This window comes from Entelurus aequoreus, linkage group LG09, assembly GCF_033978785.1.
Source record: "Entelurus aequoreus isolate RoL-2023_Sb linkage group LG09, RoL_Eaeq_v1.1, whole genome shotgun sequence".
NCBI lineage: Eukaryota > Metazoa > Chordata > Actinopteri > Syngnathiformes > Syngnathidae > Entelurus > Entelurus aequoreus.
Genome location: NC_084739.1, coordinates 78,648,834 through 78,662,958, shown reverse-complemented (window position 1 = coordinate 78,662,958; position 14,125 = coordinate 78,648,834). Strand labels below are relative to the sequence as shown.

At 39.6% G+C, this 14,125-nt stretch overlaps 1 protein-coding gene across 1 annotated transcript; it reads left to right on the top strand.

The window, feature by feature from the left end:
• The first annotated feature begins 75 nt into the window (after positions 1 to 75).
• On the top strand, positions 76 to 11,259 carry pno1 (partner of NOB1 homolog). The gene is made up of 7 exons (XM_062059514.1): positions 76 to 370; positions 439 to 585; positions 3,245 to 3,328; positions 8,526 to 8,586; positions 8,674 to 8,791; positions 8,875 to 8,945; positions 11,056 to 11,259. Exons 1-7 carry the CDS (start codon positions 182 to 184, stop codon positions 11,121 to 11,123), a joined length of 738 nt encoding a protein of 245 aa, XP_061915498.1. The 5' UTR covers positions 76 to 181; the 3' UTR covers positions 11,124 to 11,259.
• The last annotated feature ends 2,866 nt before the right edge of the window (positions 11,260 to 14,125 follow it).

Here is a 14,125-nt window from a genome sequence, read left to right as displayed (position 1 = left end):
GTGTATTAACAAATATCAATGTATTTTTGTGGTTTGCAATGACTGTTTCGGTATGTTATTTCATTCAGGCGACATCAACGGTGCCTGTTCGGGTCTTTCCGACTACACGAGGACAACTCTGACTCGTGTCCACATTCTCGCCAAGTTGATTTGTTCCTTTTTTTTAGTTAAACTCGACAAAATGGACACGGCGACGCTTACAGAAACGGGCGCCAGTGCGGGGACACAGAATGACACCGACTCCTTTGTGAAAGTCAAGTCTAAAAAGAGCCAAAAGCGGAAACGTGCCGCGGCAGACATGATGGACACAGAAGGACCAACAGCTAGCAAGAGACCACAGTTTCCGCCGATATCTGCAGAAAAACTGAGGGTCAGCAAAAGTCTTAAATTGTGTGTCAAAATGTCTTTCAACAACTTTCCCATGCGTTCCTTTTCCAGGGGTCGGATCAAATGCGTAAAGTGGCCGTGCCAGCTCACAGATACACGCCATTAAAGGACAACTGGATGAAGATCTACTCCCCAATCGTGGAAAACCTGCAACTTCAAGTTAGATTCAACCTCAAAACACGAAATGTTGAGATTAAAGTAAGTTGCTGTGTGTGTGTGTGTGTGTGTGTGTGTGTGTGTGTGTTCTGGCAATGCTTACTTAAGGACCTACTGAAATGCGATTTTCTTATTTAAACGGGGATAGCAGGTCCATTCTATGTGTCATACTTGATCATTTCGCGATATTGCCATATTTTTGCTGAAAGGATTTAGTAGAGAACATCGACGATAAAGTTCACAACTTTTGGCCGCTGATAAAAAAAGCCTTGCCTGTAGCGTGACGTCACAGGTTGTGGAGCGCCTCACATCTGCACATTGTTTACAATCATGGCCACCAGCAGCGAGAGCAATTCGGACCGAGAAAGCGACGATTTCCCCATTAATTTGAGCGAGGATGAAAGATTTGTGGATGAGGAAAGTGAGAGTGAAGGACTAGAGGGCAGTGGAAGCGATTCAGATAGGGAAGATGCTGTAAGAGGCCAGTGGGACCTGATATTCAGCTGGGAATGATTAAAACGGTAAATAAACACAAGACATATATATACTCTATTAGCCACAACACAACCAGGCTTATATTTAATATGCCACAAATTAAACCCGCATAACAAACACCACCCCCCTCCCGTCCATATAACCCGCCATTACAAATCAAACACCCGCACAACACACTCAATCCCACAGCCCAAAGTACCGTTCACCTTCCCAAAGTTCATACAGCACATATATTTCCCCAAATTTACGTACGTGACATGCACATAGCGGCACACACGTACGGGCAAGCGATCAAGTGTTTGGAAGCCGCAGCTGCGTACTGCGTTACACATACAACTTAAACAAAATGCTTATGGCAACATTCTGGTTGCATACTCACGGTACCGCGTCTGTGTATCCAGCTCAAAGTCTTCCTGGTAAGAGTCTCTGTTGTCCCAGTTCTCCACAGGCCAATGGTAAAGCTTGACTGTCATCTTTCGGGAATGTAAACAATGAAACACCGGCTATGTGTTTGTGTTGCTGCAGCCGGCCGAAATACACCGCTTCCCACCTACAGCTTTCTTCTTTGCTGTCTCCATTGTTCATTGAACAAATTGCAAAAGATTCACCAACACAGATGTCCAGAATACTGTGGAATTTTGCGATGAAAACAGACGACTTAATAGCTGGCCACAATGGTGTCCCAAAATGTCTGCTACAATCCGTGACGTCACGCGCAAACGTCATCATACCGAGACGTTTTCAGTAGGATATTTTGCGGGAAATTTAAAATTGCACTTTACTAATCTAACCTAGCCGTATTGGCATGTGTTGCAATGTTAAGATTTCATCATTGATATATAAACTATCAGACTGCGTGGTCGGTAGTAGTGGGTTTCAGTAGGCCTTTAACACACAGATTCCTTTCTTTCATGAAGACAAGAATATAAGTTGGTGTATTACCTGATTCTGATGACTTGCATTAATTGGAATCAGACAGTAGTGCTGACAATGTCCACATTTTGGAATGGAGGAGAAAAAAGTCCTCCTTTCTGTCCAATACCACATGAAAGTGGTTGGTTTTTGGCATCTTATTTGTCCGGCTTCCATACACTTTACAAGAAAACATTGGCGGCAAATTCCGTAGCTTGCTTACTTGTGCACGCCAGCTTTCGGTGAGACTCTTATTTTGTTAGCGCAGGCAGCATGAAGCAGCACTTTTATTGTGAAGATAGGAACTGTGCAGTCGGTCTTTAGAGTTTTGACGGAAGGTACGGCCCGAGAGTCTGTTGAAATAAAAAGTGTTTCTCGCCTTCCTGTCGGTAATTTTTTCTTTAAAATGATCTTACAGCAGCCAGCGTCATCTTACAAGACCCTCGGGTACCGTGAATGTCAATCAAGTGACGTCTTGGTGAAGATTGATGATCGCTAATTTTTAGGTCTATTTTTTAGATGCCTGGCTGGCGATCGACTGACACACCCTCCGCAATCGACCGGTAGCTCGCGATCGACATAATGGGCACCCCTGGTTTACACAGTCACCTTTAGGGGACCTCTGACGGTATGGGGACAAAAAAATAGGTCCCCTAAAGGGAAACCTTTTTAAATGATAGTCAGATCCATTCTGAAGATGCCTAAGTGATTTTTAAGCTTTGGCCCATAAAACATGTTTACTGGTTAGTTTGAGTGTGAGACATTTGCACAGCAGCCCCCTCATCGGGCGGTAGCTGGTACTGCACTCGCTGCTTTTTTTAAATGGTCCTCAGTAGTCACGTACAAATATGTGTGAATTATGCACAATTATTTAAATTTGATCCCCATGAACCATATTAACTATTTTTCCCCAGTAAGAATGATCAGCACATACTTCATCAATCCAGAGATTTCAAGACGTGTATGAGCTAACTGGGCAGTGGCCATTTTACCTCATTTTTTTTATGCCTCCACAACCTGTAGAAAGGGTGGTCCCCACAAGTGATGATCAAAAACTTGGTCCCCATTCCAAATGATTGTGTGTGTGTGTGTGTGTGTGTGTGTGTGTGTGTGTGTGTGTGTGTGTGTGTGTGTGTGTGTGTGTGTGTGTGTGTGTGTGTGTGTGTGTGTGTGTGTGTGTGTGTGTGTGTGTGTGTGTGTGTGTGTGTGTGTGTGTGTGTGTGTGTGTGTGTGTGTGTGTGTGTGTGTGTGACATGTTTGCATGTCATGTACATTTATCATCTGATTTCTGCAGACTTGTAAAGAAACACAAGACATCGGATCACTCAGCAAAGCAGCAGATTTTGTCAAAGCCTTCATTCTGGGATTCCAGGTGGAAGTAAGTATGTCGCATATAAGACAATAATGTGTACGGTGCAAGGAACTGTAGTTATCAGGGGTGCATTGATTTATATGTCGATAGATCTATTTATTTACTCAGTGGCCTAGTGGTTAGAGTGTCCGCCCTGAGATCGGTAGGTTGTGAGTTCAAACCCCGGCCGGGTCATACCAAAGACTATATAAATGGGACCCGTTGCCTCCCTGCTTAGCACTCAGCATCAAGGGTTGGAATTGGGGGTTAAATCTAAGGCTGCAGCTAACGATTATTTTTCTATCGATTAATCTATAGATTATTTTTTTTGATTAATCGGTTAATCTATAGATTTTTTTCGATTAATCCATAGATTATTTTTCCTTTTACCGATTTTTTTTTTTATTCAAAATGAAGATGAAAAAATAAATGTAGGCCAGTTTTTTCAAAAAAAAAGAAGTATGGCCACTCAGTCAACATTGACAACAACATGACTAAATATTCTGTAACAATGTAAGCATTTAAAACGTTTAACCTTTAACAAAATTAAAAGTAGCTTATTTGCTTTTTAATGTGCAAATATAAAAGTCAACATCCAGTGCAAATCTTAATATTCTGCAATAGTATAAGCATTTCAAAAGTAAAAGTATTGCTTATTTTGCTTTAAAATGTGCAAAAATAAAGATAAACATCCAATACAAAAAAGTGTAAAACAAAATATTCTGTAACAACAGTGTAAACATTTCAACAAAAGTGAAAGTATTGCTTATTTGCTAAAATGTGCAAAAATAAAGATAAACATCCAATACAAAAAAGTGCCAAGCTAAATATTCTGGAGCACTGTAAACATTAAGTATTGCTTTTAAAATGTGCAAAATAAACATCCAGTCCAACACAGTACACAGTAACCAATTCTACTCATTCCAGTGAGTGACTAACAGTTGTAATGAAGAAAGGTTAGCATGTCTACATGCTCTGGTTCTTTTCTTGTTTACAATATTCCCAGCAGCTGAAAATAGGCACTCAGAAGGGGTCGATGTGGCTGGAACTGAGAGGTAATTAGCCTTCACCTCAAGCCAGGACTGCGAGTGAGCTGAGCTGCAGTTTAAGTTTCTAGAAGGTCAACGGGCTCATAGTGATGTTACAAGTAGTTGACTGGGAGGTGTTTATTATCATTTGGGGAGAGTCCGCTGCCTGATGCTCACCTGCTAAACACCTATCTGCTCGACGCTGAAGCGCTGACTACATGCGCTCTGAATACGCATTGCTGATTGGCTGATAATGCTTCGTGTGTACCAATCAGATGGTTGTGTGGGTGGGACAATGCTGCGTGCTGAGACAGGCAGAAGGAGCGAAGCAGCTTGTTAAGACTTTAGCAGCTAAAGTTAGCTTTAGCTTAGAAACTCGTTCGGTACACCCCCGTACCGAACCGAAAGCCCCGTACCGAAACGGTTCAATACAAAACACGTACCGTTACACCCCTAGCAGATACAAATGACACATTCATGTTTTTGTGTAATGATGACAACGTATGCTCACGCGGACGATTGACTAGTTGATGGTTGATGGTTTTCTTTTCAAATGTTCGTTCATAGCCGTTGTGCTGCTATGATAGGCCATTTCCGCTCGACACAGCGTGCATACAACAACATTATTAGGCTGTGTATTGAAATACTTCCACACTTTTGACGACTTTTGGCGTGATTTTTCCCCCTCGCTCGCACCGCTCGCATCGTCTGCTTTGATCGCCTGCTTTGCGCTTCGCCATGACAGTAGTGTGACATAAATATGCGACGCGTCGACGCACAAAAACGGCGTCGACGTATTAACGTAACCGATGACGTCGACTACGTCAACGCGTCGTTTCAGCCTTAGTTAAATCACCAAAAATTATTCTCGGGCGTGGCCACCGCTGCTGCTCACTGCTCCCCTCACTTCCCAGGGGGTGATCAAGGGTGAAAGGTCATGTTGCAGAGAATAATTTTGCCACACCTCGTGTGTGTGTGACAATCATTGGTACTTCAACTTTACATTCCGAAATTCCAACTATATCAATCTGGGCAAGATAGGTACCGATTGTCCACGTATTCGTTCAATCTGGAGCCTGAGGATGTTTAAAGAGGACACGATGTATAAACTTAAAATCAGAAGCAATTATTCCCTATTGGATACAATTCTAATACAATTAGTCTGAGCGCTATCTGTCCCTAGTAGCATTCAACACGGCGACTTACACAAGGGCTGTCCGGACGTACACTTCCCCCTCGCGCTCTCACAATATATATCACAATGTATGAATATGCAATGAGGTGTCTGCTTCCAGGCGTGGAATCTTCCTCTGTCTTCTCCGACTTCATATCTGGTGTTGTCCTTCAGACCTTGGCAAAGAAGCCACGTCAACAGTGGCAAGAATGTGGGCGATAAGAGTTTGTGCGTAGGGATGAACTTTCACCCAGTTTCAACTGGAACAATGAGAGGCACAAGCATATCTATCTTAAACATTTCTTAATCACTCCATCCTTCATTATCTTAATTATACCCCAACATAATGTATCCCAACACGATCCATGATCGTTTTGAAAGGGATCCGGTCGTTTTTATCGATATCAGAAAAAGGGAAACATTGGATTTAAGAACAGCAGACTTTATATGGAGTATGTTTTGTCTGTTTGCACGTCTGTGGCGTCATCAAAACAGAAATGATGATGCCACAAGACAATATCATGAACTAAACTTTCAGTACAATTTGCGAAAGCCACAGCAAATACAAATGACGCAACACAGTACCATATTTTTCGGACCATAGGGCGCACCGGATTATAAGGCGCACTGCCGATGAGCAGGTCTATTCAGGTCTATTTTCATACAAAAGGCGCATCGGCGCATTAAAGGTGTCGTAATATGATTATTTTTCTACATTTAAAATACTTTCCTTGTGGTCTACATCAATGTTTTTCAACCTTTTTTGAGGCAAGGCACATTTTTTTCATTTAAAAATACAGAGGCACGCCACCAGCAGAAAACGTTAAAAAGTGATACTCCACCAGGTCGTCGTGCCTTATTTTGAGTTTGTTGGTGTTTTCCTGTGCTTTAGTTCTTGTCTTGCGCAGGTTTTTTGGTGGCCCTTCCTGTTTTGTTGGTGTTTTCCTGTAGCAGTCTCATGTTTTCCTTTGAGCGCTATTCCCAGCACCTGCTTTGTATTAGCAAGCAAGGCTATTTAAGTTGTTGCTATCCTTTGTGTGGACATTGTTGATTGTCATGTCATGTACGGATGTACTTTGTCGACGCCGTAAGTTTTTGCTGTCGTCCAGAAATTCTGTTTCTGTTTACTTTGTAGCCAGGTCAGTTTTACTTTCATTTTGCATAGCCATTGCCTTTTCCTTTCCTGCTTGTTAATTTTTGGTTTAAGCATTACATACCTTTTTACCTGTACACTGCCTTCCGCTGTGGTCTGCACATTAACTACCTGCTGCCACCTACTGACATGGAGTATTACGTGGTTACCCTGCCGAGTTTTACACAGCACAGACACTAAGCAAAGGCACATTATTTGTAGATTATAATTATTGATTTGCAAAAAAAATGTTTTGGACCAATTAGGCGAAATTGCATAATTTCCCACGGCACACCCGACAATATCTCACAGTGGTTGAAAAACACTGGTCTACATAACATGTAATGGTGGTTCTTTGGTCAAAATGTTGCATATATGATGTTTTACAGATCATCTTCAAGCCGCTTTCTGACAGTCGCTTCAGGATGCGCCGTTTTGTGGGCGGGTCTTATTTACGTGGCTCAACTTCGACAGCGTCTTCTCCCCGTCATCTTTGTTGTAACGGTGTAGCGTTGCAAGGACGGGAGTGGAAGAAGTGTCAAAAGATGAAGCTAACTGTTTTTAATGACATTCAGACTTTACTTCAATCAATAACGGAGCAGCATCTCCTCATCCGTGGCTCAATAATGCAACAACGCCGGAAATGTGTCCCGTGAAAAAAACGTCCGACCGGAAATCTGTAAAAATTACTAAAGTTCCGCAGGTGAATTATGTAAACACCACTATACCAGTAGTTTTTAGCACTTCCATAGCGAGACTACTGACAGGTATAATTTAGAACCGTACGCAACTTTTTATTGGAAATGGCAACAGCGGACGATGAATGCCCCATAACAAGAGGATAGACGGAAAGAAAGGAGCTTATTGACTACATTGGTGGACAACGCAAATTTCCGCGACTTGTGCAGATCTTAAATACACATCAGCAGGTACCAATAGGTAAGAAAAGTTGGTTTTGCATAATATTGCGAAACAAAACGCCAGATAATGTCTCCTAATAGGTGCCATTCTGCGGTCCTTGTACACACACCATAATAATACCGTATGTTGAAGCACAGTACGTCTGACTATGTAGCCGTAATGTTTTGCGTAATATTATGAAACAAAACGCCAGATAATGTCTCCTAATAGGTGCCATTCTGTGGTCCTTATACACACACCATAATAATACCGTATGTTGAAGCACAGTACGTCTGACTATGTAGCCGTAATGCTCCAACGGTGCGCCTTCATAGCTTACCAAAGTCGTACTAAAACATTTTTGACAGATTTTTGAAAGCCGTGTGCAATGTTCTATATTCTCAATGTAATATGATCAAAGTTTTGGGTTTGCAGTATTTCTTATGTGTGACTGCCATCTACAGGTCACACTTATCATTACACCATGTAATCGATAAAATTGCTTCGTGGCCGGTAAGCACAGCCAGAATCAATACGTACATTAGGCGCACAGAGTTATAAGGCGCACTGACGGTGTTTGAGAAAATGAAAGGTTTTTTAGTGCGCCTTATAGTCCGAAAAAGCCGCAACTTAACTTAAAAGACCAATAAAAGGGAAGTGACAGCTGACGCACCGACTTCCGGAACACAACACGAAGTAACAGCCAAGGAGAAGTCATTTCATGAGAAACAAATACTTGTAGAAGAGATGCATGAAGGAGGCTATGGAAATTGTGAAGCCAGGGAAAAAATTGCATGCGTCCTGCAAATGAAAGCATGACATCATACAGACTCCTCCCCTCCTCTGGCAGCCACAAATAGATTGCAGTCTTGTGGCAAAAGGTGTCTTACAAAAAATGCATGCGAATACTTTGTGTGACGCACCGAGCTAACAAGAAGAACCCCAAACTTTTGTGTATGTTGCCTAAACGCCACTCCCACCTCCTCCCAGGACGCTATGGCCCTCATCAGACTAGACGAGCTCTTTCTGGAAACCTTTGACATCACAGACGGTCAGAACCGCTTACTTTGTTTTTGCTGCGGCTGCTCCTGCCAAAAATCAACCGCCTTTTAAATGTCTGCTGTCTTTGTGGCCGCAGTGAAGCCGCTGAAAGGAGACCACTTGTCCCGAGCCATCGGGCGAATAGCGGGGAAAGGAGGAAAAACTAAATTCACCATCGAGAACGTCACCAAAACCCGCATCGTCTTGGCGGAAACGTGAGTTAATAATCATGATATCTTGGTGGGATTTAATTTAAATTGAATAATTAATATTGTCATTTGACACTTTTTTTTAACAGAAAAGTGCACATTCTGGGATCTTTTCAAAACATTAAGATGGCCCGGACAGCCATTTGTAACCTCATTCTAGGTAAGTTAGTGTCACGTATATCCATTACATTTACTTATCAGATGAATACATATATCACAGGTGTCAAACTCAAGGCCCGGGGGCCAGATCTGGCCCACCACATTATCTTATGTGGCCCGCGATAGCCTAGATATATAATATGAGTCATTTAAGTACTTTATCTTTTCTTACTAAATGTATTCCTTCTTTCTGTTTTGACAGAAAAAAACAAATGTACTAAACTTTAAAGGCGAACTGCACTTTCCTGGGAATTATGCCTTTTGTTCTCAATCATTATGAAAGACATGGCGGATGTATATATTTTTTAATGTACTCTAACTTGTAAATACATGTAAATAAAAGTCTGCTTACAACGGCGCCAAAGGGAGGTCCTCTATTTTGACCATAAAACCCAATAAAAAACATCCAAATAGCATCAACAATACTCCATTTACATATTGTGACTTGAATATTAACCACGTATTTGTGATATTGCTATTATAAGCGCTAAACTATTTATAGCGGCGCCGTGATCAGCAGCTTGTGTGCCAATGTTGACATGATCGACGAGTAAGCTGCTTCCTTGCTCGTGGAAGTTTATTGTAGATCATAAATCATACCTCTCATTTGGATATTAGAAGGATAAGGACGTATTGTCAACTTTGACAGCCTATTTAGACCCAGGAATGGCAATGAAGACACGAAAAGACAGTCATTCTTCATCTAAACAGGACTATAACAAGATTCTGTCAATCAGCATCCTAATGACAGCGGACATTGTACAGTAAGTAATGTTTTGTTATGTTTTTTGAGGTCGTGATGCGTTTTTGAAATATGCTTAAAATGATCCGCTTGTCCCTTTCGGGGTTGCGGGGAGTGATCAAAATACGTAAATATTATTTATTACAGTAAAAAAAAATCATATTATTGTAGACTTTTACCGTAAAAAAACGCCATAAAAACAACCTTATGTTAGTGTAAAAAAAAAAAAAGATTTAACGTGAAAAAAACAGTGGTACCGTTTTTTCCATTTACAGTAATTTGCTGTAAAAAAAACACGTAAATATAAACTATTTATTACAGTAAAAAAAAAAAATCATTGTAGACTGACTGTAAAAAACAGTGGTATTATTTTTCCATTTACAGTAAAACGCCATAAAAACAACAACCTTATATTTTTGTGTAAAAAAAATAAATAAATGGCAGGTCAGTTGGCAAAATTTTAATGTTAAAAAAACTGGTACTGTTTTTTTCCATTTACAGTAATTTGCTGTTAAAAAACACGTAAATATTTATTACAGTAAAAAAACAACCTCATATTATTGCAGACTTTTACTGTAAAAAACAGTGGTATTATTTTTCCATTTACAGTAAAACGCAATAAAAACAACCTTATATTTTTTTGTAAAAAAAATAAATAAATGGCGGCTCAGTTGCCAAAATTTTAACGTGAAAAAAACAGTGCTACCGTTTTTTTCATTTACAGTAATTTGCTGTAAGAAAAACACGTAAATATTAAATATTATTTATTACCGTAGAAAAACCCTCATATTGTTGCAGACTTTTACTGTAAAAAAAAAAAGACAGTGGTATTATTTTTCCATTTACAGTAAAACGCCATTAAAAACAACAACCTTATATTTTTGTGTAAAAAAATAAATAAATGGCGGCTCGGTCGCCAGAATTTTAACGTGAAAAAGAAAGGGACAAGCGGTAGAAAATGGATTGATTGGTGGAAAAACAGTGGTACCATTTTTTCCATTTACAGTAATAAGCTGTAAAAAAAAAATTGTAGGGTAAAATTCTGGCAAAATATATAATGATCAAATGCGCATGCAATTGTATAATAATATCATGAAGTGAACCCTCCTACTTTTGTATTCATTTGTTACTCACTGTTAGATGCGGCCCTCTGAGGGCATCCATAACTGCAAAGTGACCCTCAGTGAAAAGGAGTTTGACACCCCTGACATACTGTATATATGTTTGTATTGTACTGACACACTATTATTATTTATGCTACACACAATGGCCTGAAAGCTGTAATCAAGCTAGACAACATGACAGCCCTAAAAAATACTCATATTTATGTATGTGCACTCATACAATTCAAATGTGGCTCCCCCCGCAGGAAGTCCACCGTCTAAAGTCTACGGCAACATCCGAGTGGTCGCCAGCAGAGCTGCTGAGAGATTCTGAAATCCGATCGGTGGCCGTGTTTAATTTATTAGCCCATGAACTCGCACCGTTTATAACCATGGACATCAAAACGCCAGATGAGAGATTGGTGAACATTCTGTCATTTTTGTGTAAATATAATAAATGGAAATCATCACTGGTGTCTCTTGTGTGTATGAATGTGTCCAGAATCAGATTTATTGGCAGAGTTTCTTTGACTTGGTAGATCGTGCTCTTGACAGCATGTAAAATAACAATATACTGTATATATATAGTCTATATTGATAAAATGCATATATAATTTAAGTTAAAGTACCAATGATTGTCACACACACACACACTAGGTGTGGTGAAATTATTCTCTGCATTTGACCCATCACCCTTGATCACCCCCTGGGAGGTGAGGGGAGCAGTGAGCAGCAGCGGTGGCCGCACCCGGGAATAATTTTTGGTGATTTAACCCCCAATTCCAACCCTTGATGCTGAGTGCCAAGCAGGGAGGTAATGACTCCCATTTTTATAGTCTTTGGTATGACTCGGCTGGGGTTTGAACTCACAACCTACCAATCTCAGGGCGGACACTCTAACCACTAGGCCACTGAGTTAGCTATCATTGGATGTGGAAGTTGAACTCCTACCTTGTTTACTTCCGTGACAACCTCAAAGTTGTGTAATCAGTCAGAAATATCAAGCAGCTAAATTGCGCCAAACATGGATAAGTGTGGAGTGGTTTGTATTTATCCCATCATGCATTGTAATTAGGGATGTCCGATAATATCGGCCTGCCGATATTATCGGCCGATAAATGCGTTAAAATGTGATATCGGAAATTATCGGTATCGTTTTTTATTTTTTATTAAATCAACATAAAAAACAGAAGATACACTTACAATTAGTGCACCAACCCAAAAAACCTCCCTCCCCCCATTTCTTTCTGTTATCAATATTCTGGTTCCTACATTATATATCAATATATATCAATACAGTCTGCAAGGGATACAGTCCGTAAGCACACATGATTGTGCGTGCTGCTGCTCCACTAATAGTACTAACCTTTAACAGTTAATTTTACTCATTTTCATTAATTACTAGTTTATATGTAACTGTTTTTATATTGTTTTACTTACTTTTTTATTCAAGAAAATGTTTTTAATTTAGTTATCTTATTTTTATTTTTTTTTTTTAAAGTACCTTATCTTCACCATACATGGTTGTCCAAATTAGGCATAATAATGTGTTAATTCCACGACTGCATATATCGGTTGATATCGGTATCGGTAATTAAAGAGTTGGACAATATCGGATATCGGCAAAAAGCCATTATCGGACATCCCTAATTGTAATGGATTTAATAGGTGTAATTTGGATTTTTGAATGGCACTTGACCGTTTTTTTTTAATATCCACAGTTTATTGAGAAGGTTCTTATATGTGAATGACTTTTTATGTTTGTGGCATTTTTTGTTTGTTTTTGGACCATGACTGGGGAAGGTTGTTTGGATCGGGTCATTTAAGTAAATGCTGTGGTACGATGATTGACCGGATTTACACACATTGTCCACATTATGGCATCAAATTTGCAGTAATTAGGTTATCAAATCTTTACAATTAATTTGGATTTCATTATTTAACTCATGACGTCTCAAGGGCTGCATTTTGGCCCGCGGACCGTATTATATTAACATAAACAAGTACTTAAATAAGTAATATGTGCAAGGCGAGTGACGACGTGAGCATGAGTTCGTACATTCACAGTGACTGATTAGTTCAGGTTATTTCAGTATTGATAGCCTGGGGGGAAGAAACTGTTCTTAAGACAGATTGTTTTGGCCTACTGTGATTTGTAACACCTGCCGGAGTGGAGGCTTTCGCCAGGATTCAGAGCAGCTAAATTATTATTATTATTAATAATCATTGTTAAAATGAATTGGAAAGTGAGCATTATTATTATTTATTTAATTAGGGCAACCTCAGATCATTGTGCAAGTGTACCTAATGAAGTGACCCAAACGCTTATTTCAAATCAACTAAAAACGTAACATTTTTTTCATACAAAAGAAACACAAAAAATATTGATTTTGACATTTCAGAGTTTATTTAAATTGTATTCCATGACTTATTCATACAGTTTCAAGTTTCCAACAGTCCCGCAGCGTAATATGCAGCATGCAGAAAAGGGGGAGGGGTCTAAATATATCATGTGATGGACCCCCCCATACCCCACACAAACAAAAGTCCCAACTAAAGCATGATCTGAATTACTGCATTAAACATTTATATATATACATATATATATATATATATATATATATATATATATATATATATATATATATATATATATATATATATATATATATATATATATATATATATATATATATATATATATATATACAAAAAATAAAATTTCCCCTTTAACACGTGTGTGTGTGTGTGTTGAAAAAGAAGCATAAGACTGACACAGCAAGAAAGAATACCCTAAAAAAAAAGAAAATGACTGTTTAACACAAGGTGACTGGTCGTGTGCATTGTTGGCAATATTACAGGTGTAGTGATGAAGTGTTAAATGAGTGGACAACAGCATCCGTGTGTAAACAAGGGGATCAGTTGCAACATGTTGATCTACATGCACAAGCCAAAACTTGGAGTGAAATTTCAAGTCATGCGATCACAAGGAGGCCAAAAGCTGCGTGGCGTCGAGCTTTGGGACAGAAGGGCGGCGCTCCACTTTCCAAAAAAAAAAAGTCCCGATGAGAGCGACCGCTCCTTCTCAGGTAGGAAGCGCTTTTCCCTTTGCAAAACTCAGAATGTCTTTTTTCTTTCTCTCTCTCTGCTCGCTCGTCGGGGGATGAAGTGATTTGCAACAATGAAACGTGAATATTAAAAAAACAACAACAGGATTTAGCCTTTGAAAAATACTTGGCTGCTAATGTTGGCTTCCATTTGTGCTGGGAAGTCGGAATTTCCGAGTTCCTGGTCAGAAGTTTAGATCGGATTTCCTACTCGGAAAGTCGGAGCCTT